Source organism: Eubalaena glacialis, chromosome 13 (genome assembly GCF_028564815.1).
Source record: "Eubalaena glacialis isolate mEubGla1 chromosome 13, mEubGla1.1.hap2.+ XY, whole genome shotgun sequence".
NCBI lineage: Eukaryota > Metazoa > Chordata > Mammalia > Artiodactyla > Balaenidae > Eubalaena > Eubalaena glacialis.
Window position 1 is genome coordinate 87,332,664 of NC_083728.1, and position 23,157 is coordinate 87,355,820.

The 23,157-nt window shown below is 50.2% G+C and overlaps 2 protein-coding genes across 3 annotated transcripts in view; one reads left to right on the top strand and one right to left on the bottom strand.

Moving 5' to 3' along the window:
* The window catches only part of COL26A1 (collagen type XXVI alpha 1 chain), a 175,374-nt gene extending 154,858 nt beyond the window's left edge, over window positions 1-20,516 (bottom strand). For both annotated transcript variants that reach the window (XM_061208184.1, XM_061208183.1), the window contains exon 1: window positions 20,213-20,516. In XM_061208184.1, coding sequence (XP_061064167.1) covers window positions 20,213-20,370 — 158 coding nt within the window. In that variant the 5' untranslated portion in view covers window positions 20,371-20,516. The remainder of the gene's footprint in view (window positions 1-20,212) is intronic.
* On the top strand, window positions 4,178-4,581 carry LOC133104011 (histone H3.3A-like). Its single transcript, XM_061209641.1, has one exon. The coding sequence runs from the start codon at window positions 4,198-4,200 to the stop codon at window positions 4,579-4,581; it is 384 nt and encodes a 127-aa protein (XP_061065624.1). The 5' UTR covers window positions 4,178-4,197.
* Window positions 20,517-23,157: the final 2,641 nt, after the last annotated feature.

Sequence of the window (23,157 nt, forward strand, 5' to 3'; positions counted from 1 at the left end):
ATGTAAGTCCTAAAAGAATAAAACTCCTAGGGCAAAATAGAAAAGAAAATGTAGGGCCAAAGCTTCTTGACACTGGATTTGGCGATGATTTCTTGGATATGACATGAAAAGCACAGGCAACAACAGAAAATATAGATAAATTGGACTACATCAACATTTAAAACTTTTATGCATCAAAGAACACAGTCAACAGAGTGAAAAGGCAACCCACACGATGGGAGAAAATATTTGCAAATCACATATCTGATGAGGGGTTAATATCCAGAATATATAAAGAACACTGACAATTCAACAACAATAACAACAACAAAAAAAACCTGATTCAAAATTGGGCAAAGGACTTAAATAGACATTTCTCTACAGATGATGAACAAATGGCTAATAAGCATATGAAAAGATGCTAAACATCACTAACCATTGGAGAAATACAAATCAAAACCACCGCTTCACACCCATTAGGATGACTACTATCCAAAAAAATTTACAAAATAACAAGTGTTGGTAAGGATGTGGAGAAATCGGAACCCATTTGCACTGTTAGTGGGAACATAAAATTGTGCAGCCACCATGGGAAACAGTATGATGGTTCCTCAAAAAAGTTAAAAATAGAACTACCATATGACCCAGTAATTCCACTTCTAGGTATCTAGCCAAAAGAACTGAAAGCAGAGACTCAGAGAAATGTGTACACCCATGTCCTTATCAGCATTATTTACAATAGCCAGAAGGTGGAAGAAACCCAAGTGTCCATCAACAGATGAATGGATAAACAAAATGTGGTCCACCCATAAGATGGAATAGTATTCAGCCTTAAAAATGGAGGAAATTTTGACACATGCTAGAGCATGGATGAGCCTTGAGGACATTATGCTAAGTGAAATACGCTAGTTACAAAAGGACCAATACTGTATGATTCTACTTATACAAGGTACCTAGAGTAGTCAAAACCATAGAGAGAGAAAGTAGAATGGCAGTTGCCAGGGGCTGGCAGGGAGGAGGAAATGGGGGGTTAGTGTCTAATGGTTGCACAGTTTCTGTTTTGCAAGATGAAAAGGGTCTGGAGATGATAGTGGTGATGGTTGCACAGCAATGTGAATATACTTGATGCTAGTGAACTGTTCATGTAAAAGTGATTAAGGTGGTAAATTTTAAGTTGTGTGTATCCTATAACAATAAAAAGAATTAAATTTTTAAACCTACAAAAATGGAATTATAAATGATTTCTTTCTTTCCACTTTTCCATATTTTCCGAGTGATCTATGATAAATATAATCAGGGGGAAAATAAACCTTTTTTGAAAGAAGATGTCCGGCCCCTTTCACCTAAACATCTGTGCTGGCCACCGGAGCCCCAACCCCTGCTGCTCCCAGGCCTGCTGGGCCGAGAGCTTCCATCAGCTTTCTCTACCTGACACCAACATTTGGTTTCCATTCCCAACGCTTCACATAATTCTTGGAGATCAGCTCCTGCCGGTTTCGGGTCCAGCGGAAAGAAAGCGGCCCTTGGGAGGGTCAGCTTGCATCCCGTCGGGGTGCATTTGGCTGGGCCCGCACTGAGCTGTCTTGCCCAGACACCCCCCAGCCCCCAGAGCCCATCCATCCTGCCGGCTACCCACCCACTGTCAGTGGGGCAGGCGAATTTCCTGGTGCGCGGTAACCCAAGCCCCTCTCTGCTTCCCACGGGCATGGCCAGGCTCTGTTATTAATCTTGGGGCAGATCCTATGTCCGAAGCTGAGACAGCTGTCCCCACATGCAGCTGCCCCGGGCCAGCAGGCAGACAACTTCCAGCCCTCCCGCCTCCCTGCCAACGGCCAGCCAGGGAATTGAACTTTCCTTCCAAACCCCTTGCTCGTGCAATGCCTGGACCCTCACACTGCGTCATGGCCCAGCGGACCCCTGTTCACTCCCTGGTTCATTCCAGGTTAGAATGCAACTCCAGGATCCTGAGTGACTTGGACTTCTTGGCCTAGAAAGCAACTGTGGTGTCCCAGTTGGGCTGCGGTTGAATCAATAAGGGATTGTTTGAGCCCACGCTCCATGCTCAGCCCCGGGTTACCTGCTGGGGCAGACAAAGCCATCTAGGATGGGGCTCATGACCCCAAGGGGCTCGAAGCCCAGCTGCAGAACAAGCACATGAAACAAGAATAAAGCAAGCCAGGACAGGGCCTGGGGAAAGCTGCTCGTGGCAGCCACATGGCCAGGTGCTCCGCCATCCAGAAGGCAGAACAACCCACCCCAGGGGCCACTGTTCACTCTAGATTCCAAGTAGAACACACAGCCCTGATTCAAACAGCTCATTGAATGCTCCCACAGGAACTGGCTAGGATTAGTCCCATCTCACAGATGTGTAAACTGATGCAAGGTAACAGGAACTTGCCCACAGCTAGACAAGGGGCCAAGGTTCTGATGTCAATTTGCCTGACTCCAAAGTTCTGAGTATTAGGTCTGTGCTTTGGGGACCACCCACCGCAGCCCAACTTGGCTGAACCTTTATAAACTGACCTGCCTACCTACTCACAGATGGCAGATGCCCACCCAGCAGGAACTTACTTGGCTTTATCACCTATTTCTGGCTCCATATGGGCAGATTCCAGGGATATGGCGATAACCAAGGCAGACAATCCCAGGCCCCCCGAAGCTTCCCTGCTAGGATGTGCCAAGATCCCAGGCACTGATGACTTTGGCCCTCTGTATTCTCTGGGACACAGCTGTGACTCAGTCTTAGCTGTCCCTGTGATTCCCCCACCAACGGGTGCAGAGGACCAGAGTCGGCCCACACGACCAGCCCCGGTCCATACGCAGCAACTGGACAGCTAACGCATGGACTAAAATACAGCTGGCATCAGTCTACAAAAGTGTCATGCCAGTCCGAAACACTGCTCTCTCGCCTTAGGAATGCTTTGGGCCACCTGCCACCTGCGGTTTTCAGGGAACACCATCTACCTGAGCACCAGTGTGGAAGGACATAGGTTCATGTTCTTGGCTCTGCTAAACAAGATGGCCCTTGGTTTTCATTTCAACGGCATTTCCCAGCATAGGACAAGGTGGGTGGGGGGAGGGAGGAATTCACATGCTCCCCACTCCCAGCTCAGCATCTGCCTCCCCACCCGCTTCAAACAGATGCTGGTTTTGTTAGAGAAAAAGAGGTAGACCAAACAGAAGCTGACAGCTCATGGTCTAGGACCAGGGCTGTTTTCAGGAAGAATAAGTTGTCACTGATGGGGAAGGAGAGGGCAGATGCGTGATAATGGCAGAAATAATTTAGCCTCATCAGAATGACTGGCCCTACAAGGAGTCTAGAAACCGCAGTCTATTATTAGGCTATTTGTTTAATAAAGGGGGGATGAAAGGGAGGGAAAGGTGGGTGAATCCTGGGTCCTTGGACTCCAAAAATATCCTATCTATAAACCAAGAAGTGAGGCAAATATACCATCATCTTCTAACCACGTCCAGGACCCACACATTGTCTGCCTCTCTTCAGAGTAAACAAGGAGGAAAAGAGGGAGCAGAGAAGATGACTCTGGGGGAGACCAAACCACAACCCACTTTCCTTTCTCTCTCCTCAGAGCCCTCTACCTCACCATCCTTTGTAAGAAAGATGAAGCCTCATTCTTCCAACTCAACCAAGATGTTGACTTACACAGTGATCAACACACACACGCATACACACAAACATACACACGCACACACACACACAGACACATTGGAAGACTATAGGATTCTCTACCTCAAAAACCCTAGAGAACCACCTGAAAAACCATTAAAATATTTTTTTTAATGCCTTATGGTAGCAGGACATAAAATCAACGTACCTCAAATCAACAGCTTTCCTATTTGCCAGACATCAACATTTAAAAGTGTCAGGGAACAAAAAGAACTCATTCACGATAGCAATAAAAACTACAAAATGCCTAAGAATAAATCTAACAAGCTCTGGATAAATGGAGCAGAAAGACTGAAAAACACACAGTATTATAAACATTGAATTCTATTAATCCATTAAGTCAACACACCCTAGATCAAAATCCCAACAGCATGTTTTATAGAACAAGAAAAGATGATTCTAAAATTCACCCAAGATCTTTCAATTGTGTTCGCTGCTGCCGCCGCCGCGGCGCTGTCGCTCTCCAACGCCAGCGCTGCCTCTAGCTTGCGGAGCTCCAGCAGAAGGGGGGTAAGTCAGGAGGTCTCTTTACCATGGCTCGTACAAAGCAGACTGCCCGCAAAGCGACCGGTGGTAAAGCACAGAGGAAGCAACTGGCTACAAAAGCCGCTCGCAAGAGTGCGCCCTCTACTGGAGGGGTGAAGAAACCTCATCGTTACAGGCCTGGTACCGTAGCGCTCCGTGAAATTAGACGTTATCAGAAGTCCACTAAACTTCTGATTTGCAAACTTCCCTTCCAGCGTCTGGTGCGGGAAATTGCCCAGGACTTCAAAACAGATCTGCGCTTCCAGAGTGCAGCTATTGGTGCTTTGCAGGAGGCAAGTGAGGCCTATCTGGTTGGCCTTTTTGAAGACCCCAGCCTGTGTGCTATCCATGCCAAACGTGTAACAATTATGCCAAAAGACATCCAGCTATAGCGCGCCGCGTACGTGGAGAAGGTGCTTAAGAATCGACTATGATGGGAAACATTTAATTCTTTAAAAAAAAAGAAAAAAAAATTTCTCTTCCTGTTATTGGTAGTTCTGAACGTTAGATTTTCCCCCCCCCCCCCATGGGGTCAGAAGGTACCTAAGTATATGATTGCAGGTGGAAAAATAGGGGACAGAAATCAGGTATTGGCAGTGTTTCCATTTTCATTTGTGTGTGAATTTTTAATATAAATGCAGGGACATAAAGCATTAATGCAGGTCAAAATGTTTCAGTGAACAAGTTTCAGCAGTTCAACTTTATAACAATTATAAATAAACCTGTTAAATTTTTCTGGACAATGCCAGCATTTGGATTTTTTTGGATTTTTTTAAAACAAGTAAATTTCTTATTGACTGCAACTAAATGGTGTTTGTAGCACTTTAATCATACAGTGATTCCATCCATTCACTATACTTTTCTGAGTTGTCCTATATGCAAGTACATGTTTTTAATGTTGTCTGTCTTCTGTGCTCTTCCTGTAAGTCTGCTATTAAAATACATCAAACTATTAAAATAAATAAATAAATAAAATTTAAAAAATAAAATTCACCCAAAAGAAAAAGTGTACAAATGCTAAGAATATTTTGATAAAGATGAACAGCAAAGAGGAATTGCTCTATCAACTAACAAAACATAGAATAAGGATATAGTAATTAAAATAGTGTAGTTTTGGCACCAAATCAGATTAAGAGTTCAGAAAAAGGGCTGTGTACATAGGGAAGTTTAGTATGTGATAAAAGTGGCATTTCAAATTATTGGGAATAGATGGATTATTCAGTAGAAGCGTGAGGGGAGGTTTGCGGGGGAAAAAACAAAAGTTAAATCCCTACCTCACAGCCTCTGTAAAAACTTCAGTGGGAAGGCCACGCCCTTATCATGACTCTTTACACAAGGCTGAGTCTTAACAGGTTTTTGAGGCTCAAAGCCACTTTCAGTCTTAATACTGTTTGAAATCTAACATCAATCCAACTCTTCAAGGCCCCAAATCTTTCCCTTTTCATTTCCATTTGTGCTGTAGGCTAAATAATGCCTCATCCCAAAAGATGTACTCATCCTAATCCCAGGAACCTGTGAATACGTTATCTCACATGGTAAAAAGGACTTTGCAGGATCTTGAGGTGGGGAGCTGATCCTGGATTATCCAGTGGGCCCAACCTAATCACAAGGGTCTTATAAAATGGAAGCAGGAGGATCAGAGTCAGAGAGGGAGGTTGCAGGAGGCCCTTTGAAGATGGAGGAAGGAGCTGTAAGTCAAGGAGTGCCAGCAGCCTCTAGAAGCTGGAAAAAGGAAGGAAATGGTTTCTTCCCTGGACCCTCCAGGGAAGGACCAATCCTGCGAATACCTTTTATCCCAGTGAGACCCACTTCAGACTTCTAACCTTGAGAACTGTAAGATAATAAATGTGTGCTGTTTTAAGCCACAAAGTTTATGGCCATTTGTTACAGCAGCAGTAGGAAACTAATACAGCTTGCAAAGTGGTTAGTCCTTTCCTGGATACTCTCTGTGATCCAGGCACTCTGCAAGAACCAAGAGATACAGCACCAAACAAGATCCCTGCCCTCGGAGAATTTACAGTCTTAGCACAGACAACTATTAACTAATTATCAATCAATTAATTATAGGATTGACTTACAGTTATCATGAACTTCTAAGTAGGAGAGTAAGCTCTGAGGGCATTTAACAAAAGGGCCTTACCTTACCTTGTGGAGGGGGGGCCAGCAAAAGGTTCCCTGAAGATGTGATGTTTAAGCGGATCTCTAAGCTTTGAGCAGGAACTAGCTAGGCCAAGAAAAAGCAAAAACTGATCAAGGCAGTGCAAAGGCCCTGAGGCAGGAAGCAGCTTGAGATTAAAAGGTAGCCAGTGATGAGCAGAGCACCCAGAGAGACAAGAAGCAGGCTAGACGGGGTTGGACTGGGCTGATATAGGGGTCTCTCCCATCAGTTCAGCTGCCTCTCCAGGAAGGTACGTATTCAGAGCTCTTGCATGAAGACTTTCAGAATCTGAGCTAATTGTCATCATCAGCCAGGGGACAAAAGAGAGAAAGAGCCTGGCAAACCCTGTAGAGGCCCAGGATCCCATGACCCCAGAAACAGAGGGTGTCCGGGCAGGTTGAGACCTCTCAGAAGGGAGAATCAGCCGTCTGGCCAAGTCAATCAGGGAGGGGCAGGAAGAGGTAAGTGCTGATTCCCCAGATAAGCCCTTGCAGGAATGACAAAAATGTCAGATGCCAGAGGCAACTGGCGTGGGTGCAGACAGCTGGAGCCAAATCAGAAGGAAACTGCCACCTTCTCCCCAAAGGCCCTGGCGCCTCCGGGGGCCAACAGCGCCGGCAGGGTCAGCGGGCAACCTGCAGCAGGGCCAGATTCCAGAAGGTACCCTCTGGGGAAGAGGGAAGCCTGAGCCTTTCACAATGGCTCCAAGCAGAGAAGCCCCTCTGCCAGGCCTCCTGAGTGCTAGGAACTGGGGGACTTCTCAGCAAATGTCACACAGTCCCTGACCTTCCAGAATGTGGAAGGGGGAGGGGACCAGACCCTTTCAAAGACATAAAATGTTTCGGCTGCAAACTGCCGCCAGGCATGGGCGCAAACACACACACACACACACACACACACACACACACACACACACACACGCGCGCGCGCGCTCAGCAAACATCCATCCTCCTGCAAGTGTTGGTGCCCCCAGGCTTGTTCAGAGGGTGAACTCGGGCTGGAGGGAGCTGCAAAGGTGGGGCCGTCGGCCAGTGAGCAGGCTGCGCTAATAATAAGCCTGCATATTTAATAAACACATTTCCTCATTTGATCTCAACCCAATCCTATTAGTTTCAGGTTACTTGTGAGGCGTTGAGTCAATGAAGGGAAGCGCTGGCCTGACTGTGGGTCCCCCGTCCCTTCTCCCCCATCCTGGGGCCACACAGGGTCCCCTCAGCTGTCACACTCCCGGGACACAAAGCTCCTCAGAACTCCTCAGCCTCTGACTCGCCACGGGCATCTCAGGACCCCAGACCCTCCAACCTACTCCCCAGTCATATTTTGAGGGCGACCCTCTGTGCTCATCCACCGCCCCACCCCACCCAGTGGTGGAAGCTCTGCTGGGAGAGAGGACCAGCCCCCATCCCTCACTCTTGGCCTTGAAAACCTGAGCGGGCTCTCAGGGATTCCGAAACCCTGACAGGACCCTCCCTTCTGTGTTTCTCCGGCTCCTCCACAGCACCAGGGTGGGCAACTGCAGGGCGAGGTTGCAAATGACCCCAGCCAGAGGTCCTCTGCAAAAGGCAGAGGGCACCATAACTGCTGAGGCATTTAACCTTGACCCACTAGGTCAGCGTTTCCCAGAGCACCGCGTCTGGAACACCAACCAAACAACACGCTCCCCAGAAAAGGATCCAGTGGTCCCAGATATCTGCGAAACTCCTCTTTTCCCCAAGCTTTGCAAGGTCCATCATCACACTGCCCACTCTGGGAAAGCCTTTATCATTTCATGGGGCTGTATAGAGTGTCTACTAGATACTGTTCTAAGCCCTTTATGAATATTAACTCACTGAAGCCCCAGAACGACCTGAGGAAGTAAACCCATGCCCATTTTACATATGAGGAGACTGAGGCACAGAGAGGTCAGATGATTCGGTCAGGGCCACCCAGAGCGGGGATGCAGACCCAGGCCGCCTGGCTCCGGAGGCTGCTCTTCACACCCTCCCTCTTTCTTAAGGAAACTCTTGAGCTTGGTTCACCAGCATTTCCCAGGCTGCTTCTCGTAACTTCCATTAACACCTGACGGAACAAGCTTGGCAACATCGTTACGGGCAGCAGGGGAGCTGGCAAAGGTCAGCAGTCAGCTGGCCAGCTCTGACCTTCCCGCCCATCACTCCGGAGGTGGCTGGGGGTGGGGCAGACAGAGGCCCAGAAGGTGGGAGCCCCCGCCTCTTGCCCAAGTGCTACAGAATTAACCTGGACTGGGTCCAGCTTCTTTCAAGGTGGTCTTGTCCAGGCCACCAAAGAAACATCTAGACCCTGGTTCCAGGGAGGCAGGGAAAGGAAGCCCAGGCAAGGAAGCGGGGGACCCCTGACTCTTCAGAGAGGAGAACAGCGTGCCGTGTGTCTCCTTCCATAGGATCTGCTTCAGGATTCCTGAAAATCCTCTAACAGTTAGTTATTGTTACTCTATTCCCCTGCTCCAGGCAGAGCTGGTCTGGGTCCAGCTTGCACACTCTCGAAGCGGCAGTGAAGTGTCGGACCAGTTCAAGCCAAGAGAAGCCTGCAGCCGTGTTCTTATTGCCATAGGAATTGTTTCTCTGGGAATGGATTTTAAAATAACAGAGAAGCTGAGGGGGGAGAGGACAGCCAGAGGAAGGGCGAGGAGATTCAGAAAACCCTGGGGCCTTAAGAAAAGGCCTCACCAGATATTTACATCGAGGCCATTCCATGTGATTTTCCACCCAATCCTACTTCAAAGGAAGAAGCAGGACCCCCTAAAGCGGGTGGCCTCGGTGGCTCCCCTAAATGTGGCTTCCAGAGCTGGCCTGGTGGCGGGTAGAGCACAGAGAAGGACCTCACTCCAGGACCTCTTAGAACGACAGAACTGCACGGGGGCAGAGGCCACCCCCTCGGCTTCCCAGAGGACAGAGGTCAAGGCACTTGTTCATTCACTTGCTCAAAACGCAACCACGGAACACCTGATATGCGCAAGCCTGCGCTAGATGTTAAAAATACAAGTATTTTACAAAAACACAAGGTGCGTGAACACCACGCTTTGTTGCCTTTTCAAAGCTGAGAAAACACTGGGGAGTCTTTGCAAGGTTCCAGGAAGCAAAACAGCCAGCTTCTGGCATCCCACGGGCACCGGGAAAGTCCAGGAGCCCCAGGCTGCAACCTGTTCTGCCTGTCCGCGGTCCAGCAAGTGGCCGGATGCTGCCATCCGCACAGACTCTGAGCGCTCGTCACTCGGCAGCTCCATCCCCACTGCCCCAGCCCTGTTTCAGGGTTCCTGACACTGCCTGTTAGCTGCCGCCCTCCTCCGGCCCCATCTCCTCCACACCAGTAACGCTGACACAGGACCCACTGTGACCAAGCCTCGACCCAAAGCCCAAGCTCCTTCGGGCTGGCAGAAAAGGGGTTTCACCCTCAGGCTCCAAAGGCCCCACCTGCCCCACACTCGCAGCCCTTGGTCCAGCCACTCTGAACCCAACTGCACAAACCATACATGTCACGCACCGTCACGCCTCCCAGCCCTTACACAGCTGTCCTGTCCGCCTGAAATTCCTCCCCCCCAGTCACTGCAGAGAACACCCCCTCTCACCCTACAAGACCCACTTCAAACGTGATTCCTCTAGAAAGGCCTTGGCATGTAGCCTTGGTCCACCAGGCCAGCTTTTCCCAAGGTATGGAGTCTGGAACGTCATCCCAACAAAAGGATTCCACAGCCTCATATGTTTGCGAAACCCCCCCTTCTTGGCAATCTTTGCAAGGTTAGCACACTATACACCACAAGCACGAACAGAATGTTTAGTACATATTTCTCTAAGCAATTTATTAATTTCAACTCATCTAAGCCTAGAACAACCTTATGAAGTAGATCATCCCCATTTTACAGAGGAGAAAACCGAGGCACAAAGACACTCCAAACTCCCACACACCTAACTCCCCTAAACAGGTACTTGTTCATATGCCCCTTGCCTACCTGGCCCACTTTGCACACATTTGTGTCACAGCAAATTCCACACTTGCTCCTGGGTCTTCCCCAACCAGCCTCTGAGCTCATCAAGGGCAGAGGCTGAGTCTGAATCAGCAATCATCTCACTACCCCCAGCACCAAGCATGCAGTAGGTGTTTGTAGTAACTTCCTGAATGTAAGGCTCCAGGGAACCTGGATCCAGTGGCAGGGAAAAGGCCCACAGGTGGGGGCGGGAGGGAGAGGTGGAAAGGGGATCATTCACCCCCCTGGAGTTTACAGAGAACCCCTCTCATTCAGGGCTCAGGGCAGAACACCCCTTCCCCCATGGTTCAGCCCCCAGCTTCAGCCTCCAACCGACCGACTGTGGGATCGGAAAAGGTTGGGTGGTTAAATGCCCAGCCTGGATAAGCTCCCATGTCCAAGAGGCAGGGGTGGATGGCAGGCAGCCCAGGCTCAGGGCACAGGCCCAGCTCATGCACTCATGTCCCAGGTGGGCCCGTGAGGGCCATGCTAGGGAGGAAACAGGTAGGAGAAATGATTCCATCTGCGGGGAAGGAGAGCAGGAAGTGAGTTCTCGGTACAAAAACCACAAGCAATCACAGATACAGGAGGCGCAGGGAGCCGCCCACAGAGAGGGGAGCAGAGCAGTCCAGGAAGACTTCCTGAAGGAGGGGGTGTGTGACTGCCCCCAGAAGAGGGTGGAGCCGAGGTATGGGGTGGGGAGGGGACAGGCCAAGCACCTCAGCTCAGCAGAAAGAACAAGAAAGAGGTTTCGGAGTCAGAGTCTAGAGAACCAGGCAGGGGAACTGGGGTGATGGGGCCAGAAGACCCCTGAATTCTCCCAAGGCACGGGGTCTCCCACTGCTGGTCTTAAGCCAGAGGGGCTGTGGAATCAATTTTCTGAGTCTTGGCAAGCACTTTTTTATGAACTAGATAGAGTACCATAAAAAAGAAAGTATCACATATGGTAATAGTAAGCATGATTTTGTGAAACTTATTTCAGGGGTATGTGTATGCGCATTTGGGGTTGTGTGGGAATGTGTGTGTATGTGTGTGTAAGTGCACGCGCATGGACTCAGGCACCACATAAAAGGTATTTCCTACTACGGGTCATGATGAAAGAATCTCAAAAAATTCTGTTCTCCACACAGTGCTTCCTAAACCTGGTGGCATCCAAAAAAAAACCCACTTGGGGAGGCCATTAAATACAGCTCTCCAGGACCTAGACTTCCTGAGTCATGTGTGGGTCTGGATACCCAATTCTTTAATCTCCCCAGTTCATCGTGATGAGCCAATCAGCGACCTGCTGTATCTAAGACCAGCTAAATAATCTGTGGGACTCATGGCAAACTGAAGTTAAGGGACCCCTCATTCAAAAAGCTGGGTCATTAAAGATAGTAAAATACAAAGTGTTTTCCTCTCTTCTGGGGTCTCTGTCTCTCTCTCTGTCTCTCTGTCTCTCTCAACCTGTCATTTGTTTAGTGTTTCATGTGTGCTCCCTCGTGCACAGGGATCCTTGGGGGGCAAGTGCAGACCCCTCCCTGCAACTCCACGGTGTGTAAGTGTGCGTGCCACCCTTCCCACTAGCTAGCGGGCTGAAGCACAGCGCCCCGGTCCGGAGCAGGGAAGTCAAGCCAGGCATATCCCCTTCCCAGGGGCCCACCATCGTACAACGACGGATGGGCAACGCTTCAGGGTATTGCAGTCTCTCCCCAGGACACACTAGAATCGGTGTGGCCAGAGGTTCTCCCCTGCTGAGTCACCCTTTGAGCACACGGTAGCACTGCCAGCCCAGGGCGGGGACTGCAGCCGCCACGTCCCACTCCAGGGTGGCACGGGGTGCGGGCACCCAATCCCAACCCCCTCTGAGCCCACACCCAGGCTCCGGCCAGAGGCAGAGGGTGGCAGCGGGCACTGGGCAGGGGTGGAGAGGGGGAGGCCAGGTGGACCTGGGGTGCCAGAGGGGTGGGGAGTGAGTAGCGGAGAACCCGCCCCAGGGAGGCGGTAGGAGGTGGTGAGAGGTGGGTCATGGTCAAAGCTGAGGATCAAGTTCCTAGTGCCCCATGGTCCCATCGGACTTCACTTACAAAGCACACATTTAAGAATAAGAGTATCGAGAATTTGGAGATGGTGAGCGCAAAGCATTAAACTCCAAGCATGGACCCTGCTGAGCGTTGCGCCCTGGCCTCTGCACTGGTCAAATGGCCCTGCCTGGGAAGCTGGGGGTGGGGATGGGGAGGCTGGACCAGGAAGAACGGGGAGGAAATAGCGCGGTCCAGCACTGTCATCATAGCAGGGGTCAGACCCTTTCCAAAACTGACTCCCAGAGAATTTCTCAACGGAAAACCATAAGCAGTCGCACGTTCTGAAATCCATCCTACCATTCCTTAGAATAGTCTGAAAATGGGTAAATACCCTAACGTCAGGCCAGAATACAGCTGTGTTTCTAAAAGGGCAGGAGCAAGCCCCTGGGAGCCACCCTGAAGCCTCCTTCCCCAAAGCTCCCCGTCATCTCTGAAAGGGGTCTTTACATCCACGGAGAGTATGTGACCCGTGCCACTGGGACTGCAAAGTGACCCCCCGTAGGACCCACATCCGCTCTGGATTCAGGGCCTTGGTGGGTCCTTGGTGGATGCGATCCGGTTCACTCCACACAACTGGCAGAGCCCGACTCTATTCTGGGCCCTGGGCTGGGTCGCAAACAGGCGGGTGATGTCCCACCTGGCGCTCACTGTCTAACGGGGGACATGGCAGGGACGACACAGAAAGGGAATATCTGGACACAGCGTAGCTCTGTCACCACGACGCAGCCTCTTTTGACCGTGGACATCTGGGGAAAGGCTGTCCAACTTTTGAGGATTCAGGGTACATGTGTCCTTGCTCCATCCCCAAGACTCACTCCACATCCCCCCAGAACTGCCTTAAACCTGGGCGAGAGGAGCCCCATCCTGGGCACTGAGGTTTCAAGGACCCCAATCTGGCCCCTCTCCAGCCACACCCCACCCCACAGGGCGAGGAGACCATGGGGCCGAGGGGACGTGACCCTCCAGAGACCACAGCCCCCCTCGTGGAACAAAGGTGGGTACCCAGGGGCCTGGAACTCCCTCCCCAGACAGCTGGGCACACTCAAGCAGGGGGTATGGCCAAGTGGCAGTTGTCAGGGTAAGGAGAGGGGCTTCTGGGCTGCACTAGAGTGTCCACGGGGTGTGGGTGAGGCCTGACCAGGGCCGGGTATCTGGCGGGACAAGGAGGGAAGGGGAAGGTGGCTCTTCCTGCACCGCCAAACTCCCACACAAAATTCATGGAGGCAAGACTTCTAAACCTGAACCCCGACCCCCACCCCCAGGTCATGAGGAAGGTGTGTTTGTCAAGGTCAATGACAGAATTTATTTTATTTAACAGTCTGTAAGCTTGAATTATATCTTTTAAATATTTAGACATACAATGTGTGGGCTTCCCTCTGTACCCTTGCCCCAGACCCCTCAAATGTGAGGAGTGGGTCGGGCTGGCAGGTGGTATAGGCCAGGGAAGGCCGCTCTCATCCCCACAAGGCTATTTTGACCCAGCATCATTGAAGTGTCATCTTCAAATGTATCCCAAGAAAAACCTGCTGATGGGAATACAAAATGGTGTAACTTCTATGGCGGGAAATTTGACACTATCTGGTAGAATTACGCATGCATTTACCTTCTCACTCAGAAAATCCGCTTTAAAAAAATGCATCCTAAAGATTCATTTGCAAAAATATGAAATCAATAACTCACAAGGCTATTTATTATGGCATTACACGTGACACAAAAGGTTAGAACAACACGATGTCTATCAGCAGGGGACTTGCTGAAAAAACTACAGTCATTGGCACCACCGAGAACTACACAGCTACAAAAATGAATACAGGAGGGAATTCCCTGGAGGTCCAGTTGTTAGGACTCAGCTCTTTCCCTTCAGGGGCCCGGGTTAGATCCCTGGTCGGGGAACTAAGATCTCGCAAGCCGCAGGGCGTGGCCAAAAAACAAAAAAAAAATAATGAATGCAGGAGATGAACATTCTGGTGATGGCTGGACAACCCTCTGAATGTATTTAATACCACCAAACTGTACACTTAAAGATGGTTAAGATGGTAAGCTTTATGTGTATTTTAACCACAAAATTTTAAATCGTGAAAAACAAAATGAATGCAGAAGCTATCTATGCCCTGATCTAGAGCAATCGCCACAGTACAATGTGAAACAAAGAAAGCCAAGTGCAGAACAGTGTAACTAGTACACCACCTCTGCATAAGAAAAAAAGGAAGGGATAAACAACAAGGTTCTACTGTATAGCACAGGGAACTATATTCAATATCCTGTGATAAACCACCATGGAAAAGAATATAAAAATGAATTATGTATATGTATACATACATATGAATCACTTTGCTGTACAGCAGAAATTAACACATTGTAAATCAACTAAACTTCAATAAATTTTTTTTAAAAAAGAAGGAAGACACACTCACACACTTACATTTGCAAAATGAAACAATGGAGAGATAAATCAAAAATGAATTCAAAACATGATTCCCTACAAATAGTAGATAAGCGGGAAATTATTTATGCAAGTATTCCAGTAATTAAATGAAAAAGAAATGTCAGAATTAGAATAGGACCGTTTTGTAACCCTTAATGAAATAATGACCTAGGCAGTGATCATCAACACCTGTTAACATCACAAGAGGAGAGATGACAAGATGTTGTGTGATTCCTGATATGATTCTTTTTTTTTTTTTTTCCTGATATGATTCTTAATGGAAGAATGCTACACAGCCATAGAGGTAATTTTGCCCAAACAAATAATAATAATAAAGAGGAGGAGAAGGAACCAAAATCTAATCGAGCCTCCCTATCCAATTTCCAATTTTCTGGACACACTGAGGATAGGGGAACATGTTAACAGGCACCATGAGGATATAATCAAACAAATCCTGAACAAGGAAAACGCTATCAAAGCCTAGTTTCTTCAAAATAAATTGCAAAGTAAAGAGAGCAAAGAAGGAGGGAACCTATAGGCAGTGGTATTCTGGTGAAGGTTTGACACCCAGTTCTCCAGGAAAAAAATGTCATGCCCTCCCATATTAGTCAGCTCAGGCTTTCATAACAAAACGCCAGAGACTGGGTGACTTAGGCACCAGACATTTATTTCTCAGATCTGGAGGCTGGGAAGTCCAAGATCAAGGCTGATTTAGTTACTGGTGAGGACCATCTTTTTGGCTTGCACACAGCAGTTATCTGTGTCTTCACATGGGAAGGAGAGAGAGACAAAGAGAGAGAAGGCGCTCTGGTCTCTCTTCCTCTTCTTATAAGGACACAAATCCCATCATGGGGACCCCACCTTCATGATTTCATCTAAGCCTTCATCTTCATAATTACCTCCCAAAGGCCCCACCTCTAAATACCATCACATTGAGAGTCAGGGCTTCAACATATGAATTGCGGGATGGAGGGAACATAAGCATTCAATCCATAACACCTCCTGATATGATATAACACGATCCACTGGACCAACTATAAAGCGTTCTTGTCCTCCCCCACCACCACCAAAAAAAAAAAGATCCTAAATCTAATCAAACATTTACACCTAATCTCTAACATAGAAGAGATACAGGGCATAGAGGATCCAATTATTTACACCACTGGGAAGCAGTCAGCCAAATCTAGAACCTGGGATTCTACAGGACAACTGGCCTTCTTCACCAAGTCAATGGCAGGGGGAAAAGCCTTCTTTTATTAGGTTTTTAAAAGTATTTATTTGTTTGGCTGCGCCGGGTCTTTGTTGCGGCACACAGGATCTTTAGTTGCAGCATGTGGTATCTAGTTCCCTGACCAGGGATCGAACCCAGGCCCCCTGCATTGGGAGTTCAGAGTCTTAACCACTGGACCACCAGGGAGGTCCCTGGAAATACTTTCTTTTAAAGGAGAGGATTCTCCCACAATGAAAAAGACTAAAGAGACACAGGAAGTTGAAGGTCAAAAAGCAGTGAAGATGGCTGGGCCGTGGGGAGCCTTCCCCCTGCCACCACTTGCCAGAGCAGAGAATTCTAAAGCGTCTAAGAATTCCTCATTTGAACTTGGCTTTCCAGGTCACTGTGAAGGTATTACTCATCAAGGTTAGACGATAGGACCTACTTATTTAACCATCCGTTAGCTTGATTCATAACCTGTAGATATTCAGCCCTGTAGTATGTGGTCTCTCTTTGTTCTCATGCCTCGGGTCCTGTACAGAAGGAATAGGTTTATGGAATGCGTGCCACTCTTCAGGGCAGAAGCATAAAGCAACTCTGTCCCTCCTCCCCTGCCCCACGAACCCGCCCTCTGGGTGTATTCATTCCTTCCCCTGCTTAAAATCCAGGCAGGTCCCACCACTCTTCTGGTTTCTCTTAGAAGAACATTCCCACTCCAAGAATTAATATTAACTTTTATCCAAATTAAAACCTCTCCATCAACAGCTGGGAGATGTGCACCCCAGATGGGGTGCGGGGCCCCCTTTCTGGTTCTCACTCCTCGTGCCCGGATGACTCGCTGCTATGTTGGACCCTTTAGGGTTGGATACAGAGATGAGGAGCAGACAACAGACAAGACTTCTAATCACCATCTGTGAAAGGGAGGGAGGGAATGATCAGGGGAGGGAGGCGGGGAGAAGAGTGAGATATACATCCATTAAAGAGTTTCACCAATGTGTTATCCTTATACTGGCAAGTCCTTCTGGGAAGAACAGGGCTGGGCAGCTGAGAGGCTCCATCCTTGTGCAACCCTGCCGGTCAATTAATGTTACATTTCCCTTTAGCTTTTATTTGGCATCCGAATAGCACTGTGGATGACAAAAGTCATGAGTGGCCCAAACACAGGGCTGCAAGATTCTACTGGAAACAGGCCTCTAAGGAATTGGGGTCCTCTTCTTTTTGCCAAAATAGCTTCATCAGAGGGGCCCGCCCTGGGCTTGTGATGGAGGTGACCAGAGCAGAGCATCCCTGGGCAAAGCAAGATGCCCCCAGCACATGTTAGACACAGACACCCAGCCCAGGAAGGTAGGTACAGGTACACACACACACACACACACACACACAGAAAGGAGAACACAAACCGCCAACAGGAGCAACAACCATGAAATAAGACTATTTGTCAAGAAACAGCCCTGTAGCCCTGCCCATCAGCTGAAACCAAGCCACTGTAAACACATGTATGGAGCCAAGCAGAGGCCAAAGCTGTGAAGAGCCCTGTGCCAAACGCCGTCCCCAAGCCTTCTGCTTCTGGAGCGAATAACACACAGGAACATGTGACACCAGGCCAGCTCCAGCCCATAACTCGCCCAGACCCGAATCAGGTGCCTGCAGTGCCCACGCAGGGCTTTGCATGGGAGGGCTCAGTTACGGTCCAGAACACCCATCTCAAGCATCTGGAACCCGCCCCAAGTCCTTAACACCCCCCAATATCCTATTCAGAAATCCATTTTCCACAAATTCATCCAGATCCTCCCTGAACCTAATTATACCTTCTCCCTGCTCCCATCCTGGTAGAAAGAGTTCTGGAAGATTACATTTGTTTGGGCCTTTTTTTATTTGTGCTAAAACTATCCTTTCCAAGTGTCTCTGGAGGTCCCCAAGTTCCAGCCCACCAAACGCCAGAACCCCCGTCCCCATTCACTGGCTCCCTTCATGGACTTCCCCTCTGGCCCCTCTCTGCATGCAGAGTCCAGGCTGCCGGAGCCTTCCCCCCCCCAACCCCACCCTTACTCCCAGCCCCCAACACACACACACTTTTGAATTACAAAAGTAATACATGAATGTACCCTCCTTGTAAAACATGCAAACAAGACACAAGCAGAGGGACTTCCCTGGTGGCGCAGTGGTTAAGAATCCGCCTGCCAATGCAGGGGACACGGGTTCGAGCCCTGGTCCAGGAAGATCCCACATGCCGCGGAGCAACTGAGCCCGTGTGCCACAACTACTGAGCCTGCGCTCTAGAGCCTGCGAGCCACAACTACTGAGCCCACGTGCTACAACTACTGAAGCCTGCATGCCTAGAGCCTGTGCTCCACAAGAGAAGCCACTGGAATGAGAAGCCAGCGCACCGCAACAAAGAGTAGCCCCCGCTCAATGCAACTAGAGAAAGCCCGCGCACAGCAACGAAGACCCAACGCAGCCAAAAAATAAATAAATAAATTTATAAGGAAAAAAAAGACACAAGCACACAGAGGGAAAAAATGGGAGTCCTCTTTCACTCTCTCCCCTAGTCCAGCCCCAGGTCTCTCCCTATAGGTAACTGCCAAAAATGGTTTCCTACCAACTTTTTTTCTGGAGATATATATATAGATAGATAGATATAGATCGAATTTTTTTTCATAAGTGAGATCATGCTAGACATATCATTCTGCGATTTGAGAAGCTTAGTTTTTAAAATACGCTCCTATGGAAGTGTGCAGAGTCCACACTACTGTGGGTGTTTGGAGAATAATACTAATAGGAGCCTTGGAGAAGTACTTCCAAACAAAACGAAGGAAATAAAATTGCACGGAAAAATTTCCTGAAGCACTTTAAATGCTCTTCTGAGAACGGCCTTATCCAGCCATTAAGTGTACCGCTCTTCTCAACACAAAACACCCCTGTCTCCTTGATACAAGACGCTGCCAGAATTCATCTTGATAGCCCTCCCTGGCTTGGTAAACACCATGGAGGACAGAAGAACTGGGACCTGTCTCTTGCCTTGCTCCATAAACGATAAGCAGAGTGGTGCCATAGAAAGCACAGGATTTGGAGAAAGAAGACAAGAGGTGAGTCCTGAGTTGCCACCGAATTTGGGGACCTCTCTCTGAGCCTCAGTTTCCTCCGTTAAAGGAAAGATAATACTCTAATAGCTAACCCTGGGGTGGTTTTAGGATCAAAAGAGATGGATGCTACCAATGCATGCTGTGTGTTCTAGAAGGCTATTACAGCCGTGTGAGTCGTAGTTACTATTAAATGGGAAAAGCTAAATTCGAATGAGTTACGCAGACGAGGGATTTGGCAACTTTTACTTGAGTACTTAACGCGTTTTCTGGGGGAATTCAACCACGGATTGAGAAGTTGCTGCCCTAACCGTCCTGGGGTGGCCAGGGCGCCACCTGCCGGCGGAGGAGGAGGCCGCGGGTGGGTCCGGGCACCGCGGGCTCCGTGACCCTGCTCCCTCTCCGACCCTACCACGGACTCATGCGATCGGAGCCGGCTCCAAGTTCCCAGGTGGCTGGGGAGCCGCAGCCGAGGCTCCTCCGCGGGCCCAGCCCCGAAGACCGGACGGAATCGCCCCTCCGGTGTCCCTGGCGGCCGGCGTGAGAGTAGGGGGCCCGGATGCAAGGCCTTGGCATCGCGGGAACCTGCTCCCCAACACAAAGCCGCGGCCGCGCAGGTGAGCTCGGCGGAGCCACGTGAGCCGGTAAACGTCCAGGAACTGAGCCACCGAGCCCCAGCCAGCCACGGTCACCCCTTCGCGCGCCCCCGCCGCAGGTCTGAGCCACCTCCACCCGGATTCGGGAGCCGAAGGGGCGAAGGTTGGGAGAGCAAGGAAAGGAAGGGGGGGTGGGCGCGGCCAGAGACCACCGCAGTCCCAGCCCCGCACCTTCAGTCTCTCCGCCCCGAGCCCCCAGCCCCCACTGTCTGTGCCCCGATCACCCCGCGTCCCCAGCCCCCCAGTCCTCGACCGCCCCACGCCCCCAGCCCCCTATCCCACCTTCCCAAGCCCCAAACCCCGCCCCCGCGCCCCCAGCCCCAGACCGCCCCGAGACCCAGCCCGCGCCCCCAACCCCCAATCCCAAGATCCCAAGCCCCAAACCCCACCCCCCGCGCCCCCAGCCCCGGGCTGCCGCGCGCCCCCAGGTCCCGCCGCCCCCAGCTACTCACCGGCGGCTCCCGTAGCCGCTGCCGGGAGAGCCGGAGCCCTGCTCAGGATAGCCGTGGTGCTGCAGGGCTGCGGCCGGGAAGGGGTAGAGGAAGCCGGTGGCCAGCGCCGACCCGCAGAGGCAGCAGCACGCCCAGGGCAGAAGCAGAGCCAGCTTCATCTTGCGCGGCCGCCCGCGGGGACCCGGAGTCCCGGGCGGGAGGACAGTCGGGAGCGCACCGACGGCCGGACCGAACCCGCGGCCCCCGCCGGGAGCCGAGCGAGCGCGCCGGTGAGCGAGCGGAGCCCAGGTCCGAGCTGGAAATGTCTGGGGGGCGCCCACGCCTCTCAGGGCCGCCTTTTCAAATTCGGCGAGGTGGGCTCTGCGCCGTCAAAGGGGGCGTGGGGCTTTCTCATTAACCCTCGGCGGTCCGGGGCCGAGGAGGCGGCAGTGGCGGCAGAGCTGGGGGTCCGGGGAGCCGTGCGCCCCGAAAGCCAGATCTTGTGCCTGGGTCCCCAAACACACGCTCTTTAGAACCTTCCCAACCAAACCCTGTTCGGGTCGCAAGTGCTTACGGAGCACCCACTCTGTGCCTGGCAAGTTCACCTGGGCAATGTTGTTTAATCCCTACAGCACTGCTCTCTATATAAGGTGGTGCCGTTCCCATTTTTCAGAGGTACAAACTGAGGCTCAAAAAAGTTAAGCAGAAAAAATACACACTCCTTGTCCAAGGCTCTTTTGACCAAACCATTGCACACCCAGACTTCCCCAGAATCCTATCCCCCTTTCACCTCCAGCCTCTACCTTGCCAGCTGTCTCTCTAAGCTGAGAAGCAGCTGGGAAGGAAGGAAGCATTTGATGTGGGGTGAGAAGCTGTCCCTAGACTCACAGATTCATGAGGCATCGTATCTGGGAAGGAGCTGGGGGAAGATGTAATACAATCCCACCTTTTACAGATGGGAAGGCTGGGTCTCAGATCGCACACTGAGCCCAAGGCCAGCCTGGCCCCAAGTTGGTCTTTTCTGGACTGCAGGATCCCCATAGGGCTTGTACCCAGCACAAAGCAGGGGGGCACCTGAAATCCACCCTGTGCCCCACTCCCCCAGGGAGAAAGTCTTTTTCTAATTCTCCCCAGAGCAACCAAGGGTTGGCAGAGGTCCTGAGGCCAGCTCTGTCCCTGCTAACAGTGGGGAGCTCCTAGTCCGTAAAATGCCAGTAGGACTGGAGAGAAGCCATCAAGTATGGAAGTGCTCCATGGACTGCAACCCATTTTGTAAAAGAACTGTGGGATTGTTGCTAAAGGAAGAACCGGAAGATGCTGTTGAAAATGTGGAGGGAAAGGGCCGCTCCCAGGGCTTTTGTCCTCCTGTTTACATATCCCAATATGTATCCATATGTACATTTCCCCTATGTACCCCCTTGAGTACAAATACCAAGATATCATCTCCAACCCCCTTTATCCTCTCCCCAAACCACCCATTCAATTCCCTCAAATCCTACCTGGGCCTTTTATTTCTTTTTTTTTTTTTTTTTTTTTTGGCCACTAGGCATGCAGAATCTTAGTGGGATCTTAGTTCCCCAACCAGGGATTGAACCCTCGCCCCCTGTAGTGGAAGGGTGGAGTCTTAACCACTGGACTGCGGTCCCCTGCCTGGGCCTTTTAAATGGAACTTCCACACTTCCCAAGTCCAGAGTTTCCATCTAGGAATCGGGATGAACACAGCCCATCTCAGAGTGGACAGCCCCCTAATGGGAAACGTCACTTGCACCTAGGACCACTTCCTTCATCTCGCCCTCCATCCTTTTCTCAAGGCCTAAAAGATTTGGAGAATTTGGGTTATCAGGGGATTTTCAGTGCCTCCCCCAAAAGGAATCTGAACTGTGTTCCTTGGGCTGTTTTCCAACACCCAATAAATGATGAGGTCATCCTCCCCTCCCCCCCCGCCCCCCGACAGGAATTTGTAAGCATCTGTCTTCCTCCTTTCCCTCCTTTACTTGCATAGTGAGATCTTAAAGACCAGAGGAATTCCATGTTGCTGTAAATCGGCTTTATGCTGTAGACATTGCAATAAGGGAACAAGAATTTAGTTTTTATCTTAAATTCATTTTTCCAGTGCCATGGGCTGCACCCAAGCTAGAGGGACCAAGGACAGGAAAGGATACCACTATTCCGTAACTGCAGGATTCTTTTAGGATGAAAAGCTTTAGGAAAAGAATTAATACATCCCAGAAACTTCAGGACTAAGGCAGGTCTAGTTTGGTCCTCTGTTTCACTTCAAGGACAAAAAGTTCATTCTGGCCCTGTGAACATGTATTGAGAAACTTCTGCGTGTCCAGCACTGTCCTGGTGCAGTGAACACTCTTAGAGAAGCAAATAACATGGTTCTCACCCTCAGGATGCTTACACTATTCTTTAGAAAGCGTTAAAATGGGCTTTTTTTTTTCCTTCAAAAGCCAGCAGGGGGACTTCCCTGGTGATCTAGCAGTTAAGAATCCGCCTTCCAGTGCAGGGGACGCGGGTTCAATCCCTGGCCGGGGAACTAAGATCCCACATGCTGCGGGGCAACTAAGCCTGCACGCCACAACTAGAGAGCCCACGCGCCGCAACTACTGAGCCCTTGTGCTCTGGAGGCCCTGCCACAACTAGAGAGAAGCCTGCGTGCCGCGACGAAAGATCCTGCGTGCCATAACCAAGACCCGAAGCAGCCAAAAATAAATAAAATTTTAAAAAAGCCAGCAGGCAGTCTGGAGAAACACTCTGCAAACAAGAGGAGGTTCCATTTAGAGGGCAAGGGATTAAAAAGACAAAGATGCAGAAAATCAAGAAATGTGATATCACACACACCACCCAGACGCAGAAGCCCCAGGTCTGCTCCTGGTGCCCCTGTTGACTTGCTGGGTGACCTGGAGTAAACCCCTTCCCTCTCCGGTCCTCCCCAGCATCTTCATTTGTAAAATGAAGAGTGG

What these genes read in the sequence shown, in the direction of transcription:
- LOC133104011 (XM_061209641.1), top strand. Translation starts at nt 4,198, where the DNA reads ATGGCTCGTACAAAGCAGACTGCCCGCAAAGCGACCGGTGGTAAAGCA.